Consider the following 23,577-nt stretch of genomic DNA (forward strand, 5'->3'; position numbering starts at 1 on the left):
TTCTCTCAACAGGAGAGATGTGCTGAAACCTCCCGTCTCATAGAAAGAAGGGGGGCCTTCTGAACTATCAAAGGCTAGGATCTGACATTGCCATCTGCTTCAGCCACACACTCCTGGAGTGAAGGAGGTGAGGCCTCATTTTAGCCTCGCCATGGTGCTCTTGCTTGCTGCATCCCCATTTCCAATCTCCTTCCCCAAGTCATAGATGATGGCCAAACTCTACGTGTTTGCCTTGAGGCACTTGGCTGTTTCCAGTTCTCGGGTGCAGCCCCATGGCAGTGGCTCACAGCACTCAGCAGCCTGAGGTACTGGGAGGACTGTGGAAGTCTACAGCCATAGATGCTTCCAGTATTGATGGCAATGGAAGTCTACAGGGATAGATGCTTCCAGTATTGATGGCATTGGAAGTCTACAGGGATAGATGCTTCCAGTATTGATGGCAAGGGCACGGTTTACAAGTTTACAAGGTTGGCTTTGTAAAACTATCTACCTACCCCACATGATGTGGATAGAGGGCACAGTCTAGTCAGCCCAGCAAGGCCTCAGCAACAACAAGGCCAAAGCTAAGGCTATATATTTTGTCCCATTCTTTTGAAGGTAAAGAAATGGTAAACTTAAGAATCGATGATGCTCACTCGATTCTGTTAATAGACCAAAGGCTGAACCATACACTTGATGGTGTAAACTTAATGATATACAAATATCTTGTTCTTAAACAAATAACACCAAAAAAAAAAAAATCCTGCCAGGAGCAACCATGTCAGTTTAAGAGGAATACATAATCCATGATTCCAACAATATCATACATAGGCAAGCAGGAATGGATTCACTATAGCTGTTCAGAGAAAGCATTTCATAGGTTGTGAAGCACATACAAGTGGGTACTGCTTAGTGACAGGTGAAATTATGCCAAGTGAGGAAGGATCAGGGATGTTCCAATGTTTTACAGCCTGAGTCTTTGTGTTTGCCAAGAGAAATACCCGGTAAACACGCGCCTCCTTTTCTTGCAGACACCTGGTGAGCCACCCAAAGCTCCACCACTAAGCTGGAAGCACACTCGTGTGGCAGCTTGACACTGCCTGTGACACATTCCGTTGGTACAATCACCACTCATGTTGAGACTGATTGGTAGTGAAGTAGGGTTGGTACATGAGGATTTAAGAGGGGATGATGTCTTTCTTGCGAGATTGGACAAGTTCTCCCAGGAACTAATAAATCCTCATACGGTCCAATTACTGAACAGCAGGTTAAGGCATCTGCCCACCCCTGCTGTCACAGGCAGCCACTGCCTTCTACTATCAAGTATGAGGACTTCACTAGATATAGCTCTGCCTCTAGAGCTGTGAGATAAGTGAACTACTTTTCCTTATATCTTGTCCAGTCTCATGTTCTCTGTTATAGCAGAAGTAAATGAACTAATACACTAAGTGCCCTAAGTAATCTCCAGGACAAAACATTGTAAAGGGAAATTTTAACTTACATGGAGTAAACAAGACTCAACTGGAACAAGGAAGAAGAAAACTTCAAAATGACTGAAGGGAACTTCACAAAGGAAAGCAGAAACAGGACTTTACAGCCTAAACATTCTAAAACATTTGCCAGACCTTGTATGCTCAGCAATAGTAAAGGGAGAACGCAAAAATTATTTTGTGTCCATAAAAAATAAAATCCACTTATCTGGGTATAATAGTCTCAGTTCTCAAGAGACTAAGGCAGGAACAATACAAGTTCCAGGACATCATAGGCTACCATGAAAACCTGTCTCGTGTGGAGACGGTTCTACTATCTCCCAAGGTGTGGGGCTAGCAAAGTACCATAGAGTTTTCCACCCAAATAAGAAAGTTAAAACACACACTAATCTCATATTGAATATATAGAAGAGGGCTAGACATAACCACAGATCATGTGACACAATCTAAAAGGGAGAAAAGAACAGCAGAATGTGATAATTGCCCATATTTTGAGAAGCGCAAGCGGGATAACAAGAGCCCTACTAAATGCAAACACACAATGCAGGAAGGAAGGATGGGCAAGTTCTCAAACACAGGAGTCTCTCTCTCTCTCTCTCTCTCTCTCTCTCTCTCTCTCTCTCTCTCTCTCTCTCTCTCTCTTTCTCTCTCTCTCTCTCTGTCTCCTCCTCCTCCTCCTCTCTCTCTGTCTCCTCCTCCTCCTCTCTCTCTGTCTCCTCCTCTCTCTCCCTGTCTCCTCCTCCTCCTCTCTCTCTGTCTCCTCCTCTCTCTTTCTCTCTCTCTCTTTCCCTCCCTCTCTCTCTCTGCATATTGTCTTGTGTATGGTGAGTGTGTGTGTGTGTGTGTTTGTGTGTAAACTTTGCATGTATATAGATGCATGTTTATCAAGATACATGTGTATGTGTGTGAGCATGCATGTAGAGGCTCCAGATTGAAATGAAGAATCAATCCTGATCACCCCATAACTCTTCCACCTTATTCAGTGGGGCAGCATCATCTCTCAGTCAGACACTGTGCCTGTATCACTAGCCTGCCCGCCCTGTGGAGCCCCTCTCTCCTCTTTCCAAGGCTGATGTTATATAGAACCAGCCATGCCTACCTGCCATTTCCTTGAGATCTAGGGTTCCAAATGCCAGGCTTGCCAGGCAAATGATTTAACTGCAGAGGCATTTCCCATTGAACTTTTTATGTGAACTACAGGTTTAAAAACACATGAATGAACGCAAAGACAGAATAATTGAGCGTAAAGCCATCTAGTCTCTCATGTGCCTTCGATGAAAACCTGAACGTAAGTATCAGAATTTTATTTTATTCCTACCAGAATATCCAGGAGCTCAACATCCCTCTTAAAAGAGCCATCCCTTCTTCCATCTGACCTCCCTAAGCATTTAAACAGCAAGTGGGGCTCTGGTACCTGCTGCTACTTCCCAGGGTGCCAGGCAGCTGATAGATGGCTGCAAATCTAACTGTAAGCACCTGCAGAGATTCTTCATTGTGGCTCACTGGTCAGGGAACATTTCTTTCCACTTGCTAGAACTTAGTGGAAAGGTCAGGGATTAGGGGTAAGGAGGTTAAAGAAGTGACTGGCTTGGCGAAGGTCAGAAAACTACCGCGTGTCAATCAGAGTTCTTTGTTTTCATCTTGGGCATGGCATCAGCTTGGTGTAATGTAAAAGTTGCTGCTAAACAAACAGTACTATCAGTTCTTCTCAGCTGCAGCAACATGGAGAGCCTGCAAGTCTCTCCCTAAGAAAACACGCTCAGAATGGAGATAGAGTATGGTGAAGAAGCTCTGCTCTCCCCTTCTGTCCTGAACGTGGGACCCTTCATTCTGGGCTGACATAGGGGCAGTCAGCTTTCTTCCCTCATGTATTTCCCACTGTGATACTGTCCCCTCACCATATGCCTAAAAATATTAGAGCCATGGACTGGATCCTTTCATATCATGAACTAAAGAGCAAACCTTTCTACTCTTTTAAGGTGGTTTCCTCAAGTATTTTGTTATAGTAGAGGAAACTCACTAACACACCAATCCGCCCTTTACAGGAAAAAACTGAAGTTAATATGTCTTCCTATGTTCAAGTGATTTGGTTAGAAAGATTGTGAAACCCTGTGATTCTCCAAGATTAAGCTAAAATATTTGGTACATATAAACTATGTTTCAATATTTAGATTCTTAGAAGAGAAATAAATTTAGTCCTTTTTGATCTAAATCTTCTTCATAATAGTGAAGTAAAGCTATGGGGACTTGAGGATTGATTAAATTACATCACATGTGACATAAATAGGAACTTTCTCCCCCAGCAAGCTCAAGAAACCACAGACAACTTTCTCCTTACCATCCTAGGCATGGCTAAGACAAACAGATTCCCCCAAATTTTCCTTTTATTCTTTGAAAAGGAGAGAAGCATGGGTCAGACCTATACAGTATCTGAAATCCATGATAGTATCCCACCCACTGTAGAGTACCAGAGTTTGGGTGCAAGCACTGCAAGTTTACCAAACAAGGAACAGGAGTGAGAGAGTCAAGCGAGAGAGCACTGAAACACCCATATTTTTTTTTAAAAAAAGTTTACTATGATAATGGCCACAAGAGCAGGGTTGGAGCATGAGCATGACGGAAACCTGAAGATGAAAGACAGTAAAAACCAGGCCTCCCATTAAAGCTAAGGAAGGCATGTACACAAGGAGAAAACACCATGTGAACACAGTTGCTAGAGAGCAGTGTTTCTCAACCTGTGGGTCGTGATCCCTTTGGAGAGGTCAAATTACATCCTTACAGGGGTCACCTAAGACCTTAGGAAAACACAGATATTTACATTGTGATTTGCAATAGTAGCAAAATGACAGTGATGAGATAGTAACGAAAGTAATTTTATGGTAGCGGCGGTCACTTCCACATGGAGAATTAAAGAGTCGCAGCATTAGAAAGGGTGAGAACCACTGCTCTAGAGGAAGGTAAGACAGGAGTGTTTTATTTTGCTTTGCTATCACTCTGCAGTGTGAGGGATGGAAGCAGGGACTTGTGGAAACCCAGCTAGAGTCTGACCACTGAGATACAACCCCAGCCAGCTTTCGCGTTCTCTGTGGAGCTCTGGCTGTCCTGGAACTCATTCCGTAGACCAGGCTGGACTCAAACTCAGAAATCCACCTGCCTCTGCCTTCCAAGTGCTGGCCGGCTTGTGTTTTTAACTCTGAGGCAAGATCTAACTCAGTTGTACAGTCTGGCCTTAAATTCACTGAGAATTGCACCCCCAGGCAGGACTTGAAAGTGTGATTCCCCCCTACTTCAGCTCTCTTGAGAAGCTGAAGAGACAAGCTTGAATAACCAAGACCCAACTGTTCATTATTTCATCTGTAACATACTATCTTTGTGATTGAAAATTATACCTAAAAGAACACTTAATAGAGAGTTCATTAATCATTCAAAATATCATTGAAAATAGGAGAGGTTTTTGGCTTCTTTTAATTGGATATTTTCTTTATTTACATTTCAAATGTTGTCCCCTTTCTAGGTGTCCCCTCCAGAAACCCCCTATCCCATCCCCCCTCCCCCTGCCTCTATGAGGGTGCTCTCCCACTCACCCACCCACTCCTGGTTCCCATCCTAGCATTCCCCTACACTGGCATAGAACACTCTCAGACCCAAGGATCACTCCTCCCACTGATGTCCAACAAGGCCATCCTCGGCCACATATGTGGCCGGAGCCATGGATCCTTCCATGTGTACTTTTTGGTTGATGGTCCAGTCCCTGAAAGCTCAGGGGGTTGGGAGTGGAGGTATCTGGCCTATTGACACTGTTGCAACATGGGGCTCCAAACCCCTCAGCTCCTTCAGTCCCTTCTCCAGCTCCTCCATTGGTGACCCAGCACTCAGTCCAATGGTTGGCTGCTAGCATCCACCTCTGTATTTGTCAGGCTCTGAGAAACCATCAGGAGACAGCCATATCAGGCTCCTGTTAGCAAGCACTCCCCTGCATTCACAATAGCATCCGGGTTTGGCAACTGACTGTATATGGGATGGATCCCCAGGTGGGGCAGTCTCTGGATGGCCTTTGCTTCAGTCTTTGCTCTACATTTTGTCTCTATATCTCCTCCTGTGGAGCATCCACTCTTTGGTCTTCCTTCTTCTTGGGCTTCATATGGTCTGTGAATTATATCAGGTATTCCAAACTTTTGGGCTAATATCCACTTATCAGTGAGTACATACCACGTGTGTTCTTTTGTGACTGAGTTACCACACTTAGGATATTTCCAAGTTCCATTCATTTGCCTGAGAATTTCATGAAGTCATTGTTTTTAATAGCTGAGTAGTACTCCATTGTGTAAATGTACCACATTTTCTGTATCCATTCCTCTGTTGAGGGACATCTAGGTTGTTTCCAGCTTCTGGTTATTATAAATATGGCTACTATGAACATAGTGCAGCATGGGTCCTTATTACATGTTGGAGCATCTTCTGGGTATATGCCCAGGAGTGGTATAGCTGGGTCCTCAGGTTTTACTATGTCCAATTTTCTGAGGAACCTCCAGATTGATTTCCAGAGTGGTTGTACCAGTTTGCAATCCTACTAGCAATGGAAGAGTGTTCCTCTTTCTCCATATTCTTGCCAGCATCTGCTGTCACCTGAGTTTTTTATCCTAGCCATTCTGACTAGTTTGAGGTGGAATCTCAGGGTTGTTTGGATTTGCATTTCCCTGATGACTAAGGATGTTGAACATTTCTTTAGGTGCTTCTCAGCCATTCGAGTTTCCTCAGTTAAGAATTCTCTGTTTAGCTCTGTACCCCATTTTTTAATAGGGTTATTTGGTTCTCTGGAGTCTAACTTCTTGAGTTCTTTCTGTGTTTGTGTATAGCCCTCTATCGGATATAGGACTGGTAAAGATCTTTTCCCAATAGTTTTAAACTATTTTTTTTCTATTTTTCATTGAGAAATAAAGTATATACATCTACCTTATATAATGCCTTATTTTGAAATAATTAATAAACTTGCAGAATGGCTCATCCAGCTAACATATAGTTTCAGCTTTTTACAATAACATCTAAAATATACTCTTTCAACAATTTTCAAGAATGTAATACATGTTATTAGTTATAGTCTCTATGCTACAAAACAAAATTCGTGAACAAATTACTACCTTTAAATAATACAGTATTAATAATTACACATGTATGGGCCAGGGAGATGGCTCAGTGGCCAAGAGGGTTTGCTGCTCTTCCAAAGGACCCAACTTTGATTCCCAGCACCAGCATTGGGTGATCCATAACCAACCCTAACTCAAGGTCCAGGGTATCAGACAGCTTCTTCTGGCCTTCCTGGATAGCTACACTTATGTGCAACATACCCACAGACAGACACACATACTTATACAAACAAACACATACCTAAAAATAAATCTATAACCACAGACCCACATACATACACAAACACATAACTAAAACTAAATCAATAAAATAAAAGGGGGACTGTGAATTAGAAGCCAGTGCTTCATTTCTATGACACCTTATACAATTTTTCTACTGTTTTCCTTCAATGCCCTCTTCCAGGCTAGACTCATTTATAAAATGAGATATACGACAATCATTGAATTGGAGAGTCTGTATGTTTAAATTCCTATGGTCCTTGGAGATCTTAACACACTTAGTTTTAAAGAGTATCTGATGCTTCCCACCCCTGGAGTGGGACAATTCAGGCAATATTAAGACAGAGAAAAGATAATTTCTTGACTAGACATGATGGTACCCACTTAAGACTCTCAGCACTGGGAGGCCACTGCAAAGGAAGCCACAAGTTCAACGCCAATGTGAACTGACATGGAAAGAAAAGAATCCTCTGAACTAATACATGTTAAACTGTAGCTGTGATCCTAGGGTGTCTTATACTCCAACTCTTGTATACAATTATCTCTAAGCTGTTGATGAAAGATCCTTGCTTATATTTCTAAAGAGAGTATCATTTTTCCTAAAGATTCAGGTACGTAAAGTAGCAAAGACGCCGAGGTCACAGCTAAATGGGGAGAGGGCTTGCCTCGCATGCACAAGGTCCCTGGTCCAATCCCCAACTCAGCGTAACCTGGGTATGGTGGCACGCTCCTGTAAAAGTACTCAGGAGGTGGAGGCAGCAGAGTCAGAAGTTCAAGGTCACCCTCAGTGACACTGCAAGTTTGATATTCACCTGGCATACAGAAATAAGATGGTGTCTTAAAAAAATGCACACACAGGTGTTTTTTTTTTAATGTGATACATGGTAAATGAACAAATTAAAAGGATTACATAGACATAAAGAGATAAAAAAGAAACAAATATCCATAGGTGTGTGTCACTCATTTTGTATTCAACAAGCCTTTATTGAGTATATGGAATTGTGGGTAGACAAAGAATAGAAAATAGTACAGCAGCTACATTGAAAGGTGAAAACAAAGAAAGGCTCCCAGCATTGGAAGGTGCCACTCAGCACCTTGACAAGCAGTGGAGAGGTAACTTTGTAGACTCTAAGAAAGAACATTCTAGGACACAGCATGGTTCTGTGATTGAATTCACAGCAAGAGGCCAGCATAGCTGAGACCAGCGTGGGAGAAGGCAGAGCAAGAGCTGAGATGAGCTTGGTGCACGGGAGACATAAGGACCACACAGGGCCCTTGCATGCCTTCTTGAGACTACGTCTATTACTGTGAGTTCGATTTACTAACAGGAACATACTGGCTCCTGTGCTGGGGACCCCAGAGTCAGATGAATGGTGGCAAGTGGCCAATTTAGATTGATGAGAGATCTTGATGAGAGAACTTAAGACTCCCTAACACACTGAATGAGAAAGATGGGGTTCACAGTATTATTATTATTTTACCTAAGCAACTGAAATCACATCTCTACCGAGTGACATGGAGGTGTCTGGGTAGTATGTTTTAAAGGTCAACTCTGCACCTTGGCCATAGGATATATAAGATTAGGGTCCCTGTAGAGGTGACACATCAGCACATTCACAAATCTGGGAGTGGCTGGCCTGCAGATGGAGTCTAAACCCAGGAAAGACTGCATATAGAGACAATGGCATGGCCTGGTTCCTCGTGCTTCTCAGTGTTACAAGAGGCTTGAAGAATGGACCAGAGAGGGAAAGAAAAGGAGCCTCAGTGAGAGGATGAGAAAATCAGGAGGGCAGGGTCCTAGAGGTCAAGTAGAGAGGACCGGGTTTGGCCGAAGCCCAAGACTCAGCCAACTCTAACATCCACACGTTAAGACAAGAGGCATGCTTGTGAGGACCACAGCTGAATAGAGGAGAGGGAGATTCCCGGAAGCACATCCTTAGAGTCGTTTGTTATTTTTAACATATCATGGTTTATATATGTTGAAGTATAATGTACTTTTTATTATTTGTTATTTATTATTTGTTATTATTTATTGTTTGGTTGACTGGTTTTTGCTTTTTTTGAGACAGGGTTTCTCTGTATATCCCTTTATATCCTGGAACTCACTCCATAGATCAGGGTGGCCTCAAATTCACAGAGATCCACTTGCCCTTCTATCGCAAGGACTGGGATTAAAAGTGTGTGCCACCAATACCTGGCTTACATAAACACTCTTGGTGCCAACAGATCTAACTGTAAAACAGCAAACTCCAAGGCAAATTGAATTTCCAGGGCCACTTATCTGAATATTTGAACATTCAATATAACAGCAAGGCATTCAACAAAACATGGAGAGCCCTTCCCACGACCAGGCATTGAGGAAGGCATATGTGTGCCCTGTAGCTGGTGTGGACAAGGGGCATCTGAACTGGGTCAGGTTAGAGGCAGGGTTGGCACAGCAGGCTTCTTTAACCTTTGGTTCTCAAAAGAACTTCATGGCTTACTGGAGAACTGAGATAGAAAAAAATGATACAAACATAAGGAGAATCTGCTAGAATATAATTTACTCTCTTCCTCCTCCCAGCTTGCTATCAGAGCTAAATCAGCATGTATGGATCTAAGTCATTTTATATGGTAGCAAAGAAGGCCAGAGAGTCGTTAAAGTTGATAGCACTAATAAAACTCAAAGGAAAAAAAAAAAGAGAAAAATGGGATTGTGTTTCATTGGTATGCAGGCAAAAGAATTCTTTTAATTCTCCTTCATAGTGCACAGTGCCATAAAAGTTTTGGTTAATATCCCTAAATGATCAGTTAAATGTATAAATTCATTTTGGTTCTGCCCCACTGACATCAAAAAATAAAGGCAAAATCAGAATACTAAGTATGAATTCTAAGAGCAAGACAGGACTCTCCAACTTTCCTCTGCACTGTTGAACACAGACAGAGACACATACACATGAACAAGCACGCACATACATAGACACACACCTGCATCCCTCTAATTCAGCAAATCCATTAGTAGCTTTTCTCATCAGACCCTGTTAGATTCATTCAAGTTCCTTCTCTATGAGCTTTGCTCTCAGTATTAGGCTAACGCATCCATTTTTGATCTGTGAGTTGACCCTTTTGAGGGTCAAATGACTCTTTGACAGGGGTAACCTAAGACCATCAGAACACACAGATATTTATGATTCATAAAAATATCAAAATTACAGCTATGTAGTAGCAATGAAATAATTTTACAGTTGGCAGGGAGAGGCACTACAACATAAAGAAACCTTTGTGCTTCAATAATAGCCGTATCATTAGGAACGTTGAGCTACCAGGATGAGTGCAGTACACCCTATTACTCTGGGAAACACTACCATGCAGGAGCTTTACCACAGTAATCCGGAGAGCATTCTTTAAGGACTTTTTACTTTATGGAGGGAGTCTCTACTCCAGGGCTTCTTAAAGCCCTTCCTGATCAGCCACAGCACACAGTCGTAAGCATCTATGCCTCCTGGTTGTGTGTTCATGTCCCTACTACAGGGCGTTGGACAGTGATTCTCTTCTTGGTAAGCTCAATCCTGCTGCTAGGCAATGTGTTCTGTGAAAATACGGGGACCCTCCAGCGAGTGATGAGTGCTGAGTACCTGCTTTAGTTAGGGAGTCTGCTGCTGAGAAGAGGCACCAGGACCAAGGCAACTCATACAAGGGACAGCATTTAGTTGAGGCTGGCTTGCAGATTTGGAGGTTCAGTCCATTCTCATCATGGCAGGAAGCATGGCAACACCCAGGAAGACACAGGGATAAAGAAGGTTCTAAGAGCTCTACCTCTTAATCCAAAGGCTGCCAGAAGATGACTGACTCTGGACAGACTTGAGCATATATCGAAGACCTCAAAGCCCACCCCCCACAGTGACACACTTCCTCAAACAAGGCCACACCTCCTAATAATAGCACCGCTCCCTGGGACAAGCATATCCAAACCACCTAACACAGGATGTCAACTATCAGACGCAACGTGGAAGCTGAAAGAAGAAATGAGCTGTCACATGAAGGAAATTGTCACTAAGCAACAAAGATCCTAGAAGTGGTTCACCTGGAAGCAGGTGGCTTGTTTCACAGAAGCCATTTCGTGCCCAAGAATGGCCACACTCTTTAGTTCATCTCCTGACTGACAGCTCTCAAGCTGCCCCCTGTCCCTCTAAACACAGACGTTGTGTGAGCCCCAGTTCTTGGGAGTGAGGCTTCATCTACTGCACTCAAACTTGGAGGACGTGATCAGCTGTAGCCATGTGAATGGTTAAGAGGAGTAGAGATGACTCCTATAGAAAGCTGATTCAGGGTGCCTGTGGGTAACCGCTCTACAAACAGATGGGGATGCAGTATGTTTCTGAGAAGAAAAGCAATATAGTTGCAATTTCAGAGGGGCACTTAGAAATTTTCTTCTTTTTTTTTAACATTAGAACATTGGGCTGAGGAGGCAGTAAAGTTTGTAGAGTGCTTGCAATGGCCTTGTACACTCGAGGATGTGAGCTTGGTCTTAAGAATTGTCTTGTTAAAAGCTAGGCACAGTGGGGCATATGCTTGTAATCTCAGAACCCAGGAGGGAGGGGGAGTTGCATGGGACCTTGAGGCTCACTGGCCAATCACCCTAGATAGTGTATGTAAGACTTTATCTCCAAAAGATATAAAAAGAAGGGGGGGGAGAGGAGAGAGGGAGGAGAAAAGGAGGGAAGGAAGGAAGGAAGGAAGGAAAGAAGGAAGGAAGGAAGGAAGGAAGGAAGGAAGGAAGGAAGGAAGGAAGGAAGGAAGGACTCTCTGAGGATTGATACTCAAGGTTGAACCCAGCCTCCATATGGATGTACACACAGAGATGTGCCTAATCTACTACCATAGAAAAACCTCATAACACACAGCAAGACCTCAACTTTACAGGTTTATAGACAACCTCAGATTAATAGGAGATCTGCACCACACACACATGCAAATGCGTAGACCCCAAATTTGACGAGGAGGTATTGACATTTTGTTTTTGTTGTAGCTGGTTGGTTTTTGAGAGAGGGTCTCATCGCATAGCCTTGACCAGCCTGGAACTCACTATGTAGACCAGGCTGACCTCAAACTCATAGAGAAAGAGTCATCTACTTCTGGCTCTTGAGTGCTGGGATTAAAGGTATATGTGTCCACACGTGGTGGAGGTTTTTAAAAATGACATTAGAATCTGTTACTTTAATAAGTAAATTTTCTTATGTATCTTGGCAATTTGGTTTAAGGCCCTAATGTCCAGATTCTTACATAATGGGGTTTGGATAAAAGAAATTAAATTGAGTTAACCAAAGGGCAAAGTAACCCTGAGGGAAAGGACGCACACCAGGAAATTATACCTGAATCATGCAATTTAATCATTCTTGGTGGTTTGCGTTTATAAAACCAACATGCATTTTATTGGGAAAAATATGTTAGAGCTCTGATAATTACCTATGCATAACTCAGTACTTACATTACTGTGAAAATAACATGCAAATTGAATATTGTGCATAATATACATACATGGGAGTTCCTCAACTTAAACTGCATATTCAAACCTGCACAGGCAACTTTTGTATATCTGAAGTTAATTCATGGCCATTGCATATCAACACTATGCACACCGTAGGTGCTTTATAAGAAATCACTGACTGAGTCGGGCGGTGGTGGCTCACACCTTTAATCCCAGCACTCGGGAGACCAGAGGCAGGCAGATTTCTGAGTTCGAGGCCAGCCTGGTCTACAGAGTGAGTTCCAAGACAGCCAGGGCTACACAGAGAAACCCTGTCTCGAAACACACACACACACACACACACACACACACACACACACACACACACACACACACAAAAGAAAAAAAGAAAAAGAAAGAAATCCCTGACTGAATGACATGTTGATAGTGAAGTTGCATATAACTCACCTGCTTTCTGAAGACTCAAAGTGAAGCAAAAAAATAAATAAATTAAAGTCACTGAGAGGAACGTTCAGCCATCTTCACTCATTTTTCAAGCCACTAAAAGCTATATGATAGTTGTTTATTTTAATATTTAAAGGAATTAAATATATACATATGTGAGAAAATAACATGATTGTGTTATCTACCCAATCTGTAAAGTCTGGAATATGACTCTTAAATAATTCAACAAATTAATACTACATAGGAAATGGAGATGTGGGGGGAAACACTGTTGGGCTGTGTTGGATAATTAATAGATATTATTGGAGTTGTATTTCCCTGAAAGAGCTCATATAGCCTATACAGAATTAAGACAGAAGTGATCAAAACCACCAACACAGACTGTGGTGGTTAGTTTTAACTGCCAATTTGACACAGTCTAGAATTAGCTTGGAAAACATTTCAATGAGGAATTGTCTTCACTTGGTCAGCCTATGGGCATGTCTATGGGACATTTCATTGATTATGTTAAGTGTTGCAGGAACATGGAGCATGCAGTGGGCTACACCATTCTCTTGGCTTAGGTTCTGAATCACTTAACAGTAAAGAAAGAGAGGAGTCGTAAGCATTCTTGCATTAAAGCATTTCTCTACTCTTAATTGTGAGTAAGAATGGATTCACTGTTTCCAGTTACTGGTTACTTGACATCCCTTCCCTAAAGTGATGCACAGAGTCTCAACAATTACAAGAGAAAACGCCAGCTTCCATGTGCTGAGCATTCTACCTTGTACCCAGTCACAGGCCAGTTCATCAACAAGCCCAATAACATTAGAATCAACACAACACATCTTCCAGAAAACTACAGGCATGATCTAGCATTTATACTAGATAATGGAAAAATGTCCATCCATAGAGGGCTCACACCAGCAAGGAGGAGACAGGCTCTGAGGAGAGATGTAACCCCAGGTCTTCAGTATGGCTCATCTTCCTGTAAGCCTTTTTTCATTTCTTCAGGAGCATCAACCTCAGTAGCTACTTTGTTTCTTGTAGTCTACAGGTAACTGTCATGTTTTGGAACAGAGTTATGCTATGGGTGGTTTTCTACGGTTTTTGACCAGAGCCAGGGATCGAATTCACAACCCTTAGAAGGCCAGACAGTGCTGCCAACCACTGAGTCTAAAAACCCCAGCCGATTTTCTATAGTAGCAAGATGTTTCGACAAGGAAAGCATGATCCTATACTACCTTTCTAACTGGAGATCTCAGAGCCAAATTTTAAGTGGATAGCATTTTCTTTAGATACATGCAAACAAACCACAAGAACAGATCTCTGGGGGAAAGAAACTATCAAGGCATACCACAGAGGTACAGAGGCCAGGTTTTACTACTTTCTGGACATAGGCACCAATTTGAAGGCATTCAGTGAATAGTATACATGGGGCGTGGGTGGTAAACGAACTGGTAATTCTATTATCAAAGAAATGCTTTGGAAGGGTTATATATATATGGGAAATATATATACATATATATATATACATATATATATATATGTATTATATATGTATGTATATATATATGTATATATATATATATATATATATATATATATATATATATATATATATGGAATTGCAGGACTCTATATGACAGAAAGCTTAAAGGTTCTTTTAAGTTAGGAAGACTCTTTTAAACTTTATCAGGAAAATGTAAGCATATAAAGCAGATAATAAAAAACAACAATAACAAAAAAACCAACCAACCCCAAAAAACCCAATCTTGCACTTTATAATAAAAAAAACCTAAAAGAGGGAGGAAGGGGAAAAAAAGCAATACATTTTTCATGATGCTAAAAACATATCTGTGAAAACATTGTTTAAAAAAAAATCATTCCACGTTCTGCACTGTAATGCTACAAATAGAGTTCTCAATCCTTTAAAGAAGAATTTGGAAACAAATATGTCCATGTACTCAACGTCCATGTACAGTGTAAGCAAGAACAAAGATGGAAGATAGGGGGGAACAAACAGGGATGGACAGCCAGCCAGCAACCAGGGGAAACCGCATGAATGGACATGTCACAGTCCTGCCATAACTCCTCTCTGAATGCTCTCTTACTATACAGACACAGGCTGGCCCCTGCACAAAGCAGGGGCCATGTCGGCTCTCTGTACCAGTGGCTTAGAAACTACCAAGCACACATCAGGAACATGCTGGGTATCTGTGGAAGTGAAAGAGAGGAGACAGCTGCTCAGATTCCATCAAGCTAAGCAGCAGCACTCCATTTTCCTCTATGCAGTGAGTATGTCCTTGAGCTTCTAACAACTGGTAAGTCTAAGTTACAGGTGTACACACAGTGAGGAAGGATTTCTCTTGATAGGAAGAATGTGAAATTGGAGGAAAGGGGCTTTTCAAAAAACGTTACCTGGCAACACACCTATAAGAGACTAACTTTAAGGGAATTGCTTGACTCTACTGTAGTTCAACTGTCAAGAGATTTTTTCAAATGATGGTGGCATTCCATAAGAAAGGTGTGTAACTTCAGACAGGTATTAGGGCTTCAATATATATCATCTTCCAGAGGATCACATTGCAGAATATTTAATCCTACTTTGAATCCTGAGATCATGTTCTTTACAGAGAAAAATTTAAAAAACTGTTTCTAGTTGTGGTGTGGCTCAGGCCTTAGCACACACCTTTCATCCCAAACAATGAAGGTAAAGTTAGTTTGTACAAGGAAGCACCCATGTTTGAAAGTGATGTTTAATTGAGTGGCAGACAAAGTGATGAATCAGAGAAAGATTTGACAGGATATGCCCAACTCTCAGGAAAAGACAGAGGAAAGAGAAGCTACTTAAGAGAGAGCAATGCAGAGAGAAGGAAGAAAGAAGCAGTTTTACTGGGAGAACTTTACAGAGACAGATTGAAGAAGGACCCAGCCAGAGAATGAGAAGGAGCCAGAAAATTTGAACATATTGTTAAAGTCAGTATGAGGCCAAGCAGAGCAACTCAGTAGGAAACAGAGAAACTAGATTAGACCAGCCAGCCAGAGATCAGAAAGATCTAGAAATGGCAAGTGTATTCAGCAGTAAGTCTCAGAGGCTGAAAACATTCTAGGCCTATATAAGATTGCACAGATTGCTCTTCCGAAGGTCCTGAGTTCAAATCCCAGCAACCACATGGTGGCTCACAACCATCCGTAATAAGATCTGACATCCTCTTCTGGTGTGTCTGAAGACAGCTACAGTGTACTTAGATATAATAATTAATCTTTGGGCCTGATTGAGCAGGAGGGAGGAGGGTAGTGGGGGGTAGAGTAAGCAGAGGTCCTGAATTCAATTCCCAGCAACCACATGATGGCTCACAACCATCTGTACAGCTACAGTGTATTCATATACATTAAATAAATAAATAAATAAATAAATAAATCTTTTTAAAAAAACGATTGTGCAAAAGCTAAAAACTTTTAGGACTAGGCCTAGGTTAGGGACAGAGGGAGTAAGAATATAAGTTACATTTACAGTTACATTAATATGTGTACATTAATAAGTACATGAATGTATGTACACTTGGTCACTAGCTGGTGATACTATTTAGGGAGGTTCTAGAAGCTTTCAGTCATGCAACCCAGTAGCAGGGACTGGAATATCCCAGGATAGAGCTACTTCAGACCCAAGCTCTCTGTGCAATGGAAAATCTTGGTTTGTTAATTCCTGGGAACTTACATGAAGTCACTGCTGTGGAGAGTCCTTGGCAGGAATCTGATTGGGCCAGGACAAGGAAGCAAACTCAGGCAGGAATCTAATTTTAGGTTAGAACAGGGAAGTAAGTTCAGGTAGGAATCTAATTTTAGGGTGGAACAATGAAGTAGGCTTCAGGCAAGAAACTTATTTCCTGCCAGAACAGGGAAGTAGGCACAGATATCTTGATCATTTTGATAAGCCCTTGGAAACAGGGATCCCAGGCGTGATCACAGGACTTTGTTTATTGCCTTGCTTGGTCCTTGACTTTTTGTGTTTATTGTCTTGCTTGTTCCTCAACCTAGAACTGACCTTATTACTTACTGCATGTAATTAAAATGGTATAAAAGCATTTGGAAAAAAAAAACCCATATAGCCTCAGAACTGGTTAGGGTCCTGCTACAATGTTGTCTAATTGTCTTTTTTCTTTTCAATTTTTTTATTAGATATTTTCTTGATTTACATTTCAAATGTTATCCTCTTCCCTGGTTTCTCCTTACAACAGTCTTTTTTCTTTTTAATCCTTACTCCTGCACTGGAGAACCTGTTGACTGACTGAGCTGGCTTGGTCACACTGCCTTCCTCAGACTCTCATGTAGGCATACCTAGGGGGTATTTTCTTAGTTGCTAATTGCTGTAGGAAGACCTGATCCACTGCCTACCCCAGCTGTCCAAGTAAGGTAGTTGAGCAAGCAAGCAAGATAATAAGCAGCATTCTTCCTTGCTCTCTGCTTCAGCTCTTGCCTCCAGGTTTCTGTCTTGACTTCCTGCTCTGGCTTCCCACTGAGGATGACAGATTATAGCCTGTAAGGCTTTTCTCACCCAAGTGCCTTAGGAAAGCAATAGAGAAGCAGTCCAGGGCACTCTCCTCATCTGCTGAGAAAGAAGCTTATAGTTACCACTGCCCTGAGCAGAAACCACTCATTCCACTCTGAATGTTGTCATACCTTCTCCAACAGGAAACTAAGAGGCAAAACAAACCCCTCTTCAACGAGTCACTTCTGCTGGACAAAAAACTATCCAACACAACAAGTAACACATTTCTTTAAATTATGCTGTAATTGTAATAATGCATAATGGATTATGTTCTAATTCTAAGCATGTGTACTTATATTAACATAAGCTAATAATAATTATGCCCATCTGTACCATATGTATAATTGCATAATTTTAAAAATGACTCTTGGTTGTTGGGAAAAGAAAGCAGCTTTTGACAGAATATACATGATTGTGTCAAATGATATACTGCCCTATGGCACTTCACATTCTTGAAAATTATTGTCTGTCACATTATTTCGTTTGGAATAATTCTACAAACAAGGTGGGAGTACTCACCATGGTTTGAATGTTTATGTTTCCCTAAAAGTTGCAAATCTATAGTAGCAATAGGAGGCACCGGGCTTGGGAGGAACCCTGAGGAAGGAAGCTTCGCGCATAGAATTCACTCCCTTAGGAAGGAGTCCTTTCTGATGCACAGACAGAGAAAAATACTCTCTGAACCAGAGCAGATCACCACCAGTCATCAAATCTCTCAGTTCCTTGATTTCCAGCCTTCACAACTCTAGTGAATAAGTGAATGATGTTTCACCAGCCGGCCAATTTTCTGTATTTCACTATAACGTCCAAACAGTCACCCAAGGATGACAGTGACAAAGCCAGCTGTGAAGTGAAGGTTTTTCTCCTTTCAGCTCCGGGTCCTCCTTTACCATCTCCTCAAAAGCCATGCCTGCTCACATCTCTCACCCACACTCATGTGCATATGAGCCGCTAGCTGCTTCTCCTCATCCCACTTGCATGAACCCTGCATCCATGTCAGCATACATCCCCAGTGGACGGTCTACCCAGCACACTTGTATCCCACACCAAGGAAGGAGTCAACACACCCCTACTTTTCACACCTCTATGCATAACATAATAGCAAATGGCACAACCTGATATGGGAGAAAATACCAGAAAATCAGGGTTAAGCCTTAATTTCTCTTCTTGAGGTTTTCCTTCCTATATAATTCATAGGGGTAAAGCCTGATGTGATAGCAATTAGTACATTTATGAATGAACATATGAACCAGTGAATCTGGTAATCTTTTTATATCAGCAATGATCAACATAGGATCTTTACATGTACATACAGCTCTGTATCAGGGCATACTGTATAGCAAAATAAATAAGTAGTAATTTGTTTCTATTAAACTTTATTAATATTTTTCTCAACAAATGATTACTATTACTTTAGTAGAAAATATACTATTATATATAACATTAGTCCGTGAAATATTTTACTGCTTCTTTTCTACCCTATCAGAAGGTAGACAAAGAAAAGTATACAATAAAAAGGTGGTAGGAAGTCCACTATAACATCATCCATCAATTTAAGAGAGGAAAGTTGATGCTGGAGAGAATAAAGCACCCAAGGCAAAAACAAAAGAAAAAACATGAGAAGGAATCTATTCACACTGCTAGGAATGGTGCTGGAACACACATGACCAGAAGAAATACGTGAAATGTCCTTTCTAGGTGAGAATCTTCTATGGTGCCACCGAGAGTGAATCTATTCACACTGCTAGGAATGGTGCTGGAACACACATGACCAGAAGAAATACGTGAAATGTCCTTTCTAGGTTAGAATCTTCTACGGTGCCACCATGGCCTGTCTTTCTCAGGGTCATCCTTTTGACAATGGGCTCGGCCTCCTCTTCACTTTGATTCTGATATCCACACAGCAGCCACAACCCTGACTCCTCAGAGTACCATCAGACTCTTAGTCAAGGACCTTGCTCCAGACTCTATTTGTATAAATTACTTTCATGGGAAAACACTTTTAACTTCCTTTTAACCCACTTTTAGACTATTTTCTACTTCTACTATCTTCAAATCTACACATATTTTTCTACCCACTAATTCCCAACCTGGGACTAAACCAAGGCCTTTGTGAATACTAGACAAGTACATCTTCAGCACTTCTTTTTATATTCAATTGATGATCTTGTTTTTCATTTCATTGATAACACCTTCATATTTCCAAATTCAAATCCACCAAACTCCTCCCCATCCATGCCTACACATTTTATGTATTTTGCTATTAAGATGGTTAGCTCCCCGTCCTCCTGTGTAAAACTAACTCCCCAGACCTTTTTTCCTATGACCTTCTCTACTACACATCATTGACCTCTCTGCTTTCCAGAGTCGTTTCCATAAGCCCAGAGAATCATTCTCCATCTTTATAAAATGAAAACTGGATTGCATATTCCTGGTGTACATATTCCTTCACACTCTGTTCTTTCTTGTAAAGCAAATTCTCAAATAAATTTCCATATTTTATGTTATATGTTCTGTAGAATCTACTCAGATCACACTTCAAATTCTATCATGAGACTAAACTCAGTCTTGATAGAGGCACTAGGACTGCCTTCGGGATGTGTGATGTTCTGTCCTCCTTTTACTCAATTTCTCAGCAGTATTAGGTCGGTGGATTCACAGTGTGCTCTGAACAGTCCTAGTTGGTATCCTAGACTCTGCTCTCTGACTTCTTCTGCACTGCAATCTCGGTCTTATCTTCCAGGCCTGTAATATTTAGATTCCTCACTCCTCATTTCTTACACATCATTTTTTTTTTCAAATTAAAATCAATTCCAATGAGGCTTCAGCCAATCCTGAAGCTGATCTATGCATTATGACTTAGTTTTTTCTCTAACTCTAACCTTCCCTCTAATGTCAAGTTTGCATACTCAGCTTCCTAATGAGCATGGGCAGCTTATCATGTCAAAACTCAAGTTCTTGATTTCTCTCCCCACCTGCTTTCTCGGAATTTTTCCCATTGTTTAAATGATATTTCTGCTTTCCATTTGCTTTGTCCCAAAACATTTGCCCAATGTTTCAATGTCCCAAAACATTGAAAACATTTGAGTTTTCCCCTTTTGTCCCCTGTATTCAAGACAACTACCAATCCTGTTTTTCTCTTTTCAAATGTATTATTTTAAAAAGCAGCTACTATTTATTCTTTTCACTTCAAGCCATCTCAGTCAAGAAGTGGGCTTTGAGTGATTTATTCATTTTTCTCAGATGTATTAATTTTTATTTTATATGTGTAAATGCATGTATATATAAAATATACTATATACATGAATGTCTGATGCCTGTGGAGGCTGGAAGATGACACTGAATTCCTTGGAACTAGAGTTAAGGTATGGGTGGCTGTGAGCATCCATGTGGGTGCTAGTAACTAAAACTGAGTGAGTCCTCCAAACCACTGAGCAATCTCTCCAGCATTTTCCTATACTTACATTGTAGTTCTAGGGATGAATCAGGAGCCTTGCACATGATGGGAGCAATCCACTACTGAGCAACACTCCGATCTACAAAAGCTTGGTTTTGTTCAGGGATGACTCATCGGTGACAAGAATCATACCCAGTGTGTCTATCTGTTGCTCATAAACTCTTACAGAGTAAAGAAACTGACATTAATACTAGCATTGTTATCAGCATTATCTGGATCATTTCAACACGGTGGGGGGGTGGGCTAAAGAATTAAAACAGAGTAACTCAGGCAGTGTTGTAAGACAGAGTGGAATAGGCTCTGAAGGTAGGCAATAGTACTGGAAGTCATAGTTGAGGAACAGGACTGAGTGGGAGGGCCAGCAGGGACTGTTGTGGTAAGACCAAGGTTCTGTGAGGAAAATAATATCATCCTTAAGACTTAAGTTTTAAAAAGAAAAAAAAATTTAAAAAAAAGGAAATTAAAAAAAAGACTAGTTTTTATTCAAAGCTAGTGAATAAACAGGATTTATCACACATGCAGAACACTAAACATTATTAGAAAAACTTGGTATTACTTGATTTCCTCACTCATACCGTGATACACAGAATATCTTCATAATACAGAAGAAAGTTGGAGGCAGAGGCAGGAGGATCTAAGTGAGTTTGGGCCCAGACTTATCTATATAGCAAGTTCTAGGACTACATAGAGACTATGTCTCAACTGATGGGAGAGAGAGACAGAGACAGAGACAGAGACACAGAGAGACAAAGAGACTGATGGAGACAGATGGAGAGAGACAGAGAGAAAAAAAAACAGAGAGAGACATAGAGAAAGGGGGAGCCAGAGAAAGAGAATGGTGATTTTATGAAGTCACTAACTTAAAATCCACTATTGTTCTATAGTTCTACAGACCAACAATGTCTCTGTGCCTTTCTATCTCAGGGTTATCTGTCTATCATGTTCTCTTCTTATTAAAATAGTAATTTTATTCAGTAAGCACAAAGGTCAAAATAAAATAAAATTCAAGGTCCAGCCAACATCTGTAGAACATCTTATGTAATAGATGGTACCTTCCCACAAGAACATGTATTTGCATTCATCTTTCAATTAGGAACAAGGAACACAATGTTGTATAAAAATGTACAGACTTAGAATGAGAATTCACACTGCATATGGGTAGGAAAAATACAACAGAACTAAATGATGTTCAGCATATGAGAAAAGAGTATAAAAGGATATAAATAAATTAATGGAACTTGGAGAAGGAGAAGATATTTAAAAATCTAAGGGCTGAGGGATATGCCAGATGACATTTCAGGATTAATTGTTCATTGTCAGAATGAAAATACAGTGTGTATGTAGAGGTGGATGTCTGTGCAGAAGAAAATGTAAATTAAAGAAAGAGCTAAGTTTAAGGAAATGAAACATAAAAAGATCATAAAATGATCTTTTGTTTCACACTGTGATCTTCATTTGATACAGGACTGAAATTTGCCCTACAGGTTTTCTCTACTTTTAATTTTAATGAACAAAATAATTTCAGGTTTTGTTTGTCTTATTTTAATCTCCAGCAAGCTGGGCAAGTGCTCTACCACCAGGCTATATGTAGAGAGAATATCTTGCGTATTGTATGGATTCATTGCTTGTCAATAAAAACAGAAAACAAAACTTATGGCCTATAGAAAAGGGTAAAAGAGAAGGTGGGATATCTAGAGGCAGAAAGGATTAAGGATTCTGGGATAGAATAAGGCGGGGACAGCAGTGTTCACCAAGGGAGAGGACAGAGGACAGATGCATGAAACCTGAGCAGAGGTAGTGTGTCACATGGCAAAACTCAGATTAGAATAAATGGGATATATATAAGTCATGAGCTGGTCAGAGGACAAACCAAACATATGGCCAAGGTGATTGGAGATATATTTTGAGTCTCACAAGTCGTCATTCGAGGAGCTTGGGGTCAGTAGGACAAGTTCACATTTTACAGTTATATTATTAGAACTACTTTGGAATTTTATTTCTGTATTTATTCAGTTCCTTGAGACAGGGTCTGAGTATGTCACCTTTGCTGGCCTCAAACTCACACAGATCCACCTGCTTCTGCCTCCTGAGTTGGGAAGCAAAGGCATACCACCAACCCCAGCAGTACACTGAAATTCCTTCTAACACCATGACTTCTATACTCCTAACTAAGCTAGAGTTATATGCAACAGCAAACACAGCCCCGTAATCCTAGCTCTGGGAGGCTTTCTAGGAGATTTCTTTGGATATCAGCATACTGGAAAAAAAACTTTACAAGTTGTCTTTTATTTTTATCTATGCATCTATACATATATGCATACATAGATGTATAATGTATAGATGCATGCGTGCATGTATTTTAAAGGTAGGATCTTGTTTTATAGCCTAGTCTAGCCTCAGACTTACCATGTAGCCTAAGATAATCTAAAGCTTATATTGATCCTTTAGCAACCAACAACGAGACGCCAAAGACCGGGGAACGCTGTAGTAATTAGTTTAAATTTTCATTTTTTGAACTTCATTCAATTTGTTTATCAAAATTGAATTAAAAAAAAAAGTACACAAGTGTTGAACTTACCTTGCAGTGGTCATACTGGAGCTGTAAGGCGGGAACATCCCCTCCAATGGGCATCTGTTTCTTAAGCTCTTCATCTTTCATATTGAGCCATTTGATCAGCTCTTCCAGCGATGCCAGCAACCTGTTCCATTTCTCGGCACTGGCCTCCAAATGGGCCCTGTTGACAGACAAGAATGAAGGCTATGAAGAAGTGCCAGCTGCTAGCAACAAATGAAAAAGTGATACATGCTCCTCTGACCAGATCATCAAACAACATGTCTGAAGGAGG

The 23,577-nt window shown here is 40.9% G+C and overlaps 1 protein-coding gene across 11 annotated transcripts in view; it reads right to left on the reverse strand.

Annotated features, from left to right (window-relative positions):
- The window catches only part of Utrn (utrophin), a 509,106-nt gene that overhangs the window by 139,477 nt on the left and 346,052 nt on the right, over positions 1-23,577 (reverse strand). For all 11 annotated transcript variants that reach the window (XM_031380393.1, XM_031380398.1, XM_031380394.1 and 8 more), the window contains one exon: positions 23,310-23,466. In XM_031380393.1, coding sequence (XP_031236253.1) covers positions 23,310-23,466 — 157 coding nt within the window. The remainder of the gene's footprint in view (positions 1-23,309; positions 23,467-23,577) is intronic.

Source organism: Mastomys coucha, unplaced genomic scaffold (genome assembly GCF_008632895.1).
Source record: "Mastomys coucha isolate ucsf_1 unplaced genomic scaffold, UCSF_Mcou_1 pScaffold2, whole genome shotgun sequence".
Lineage (NCBI taxonomy): Eukaryota > Metazoa > Chordata > Mammalia > Rodentia > Muridae > Mastomys > Mastomys coucha.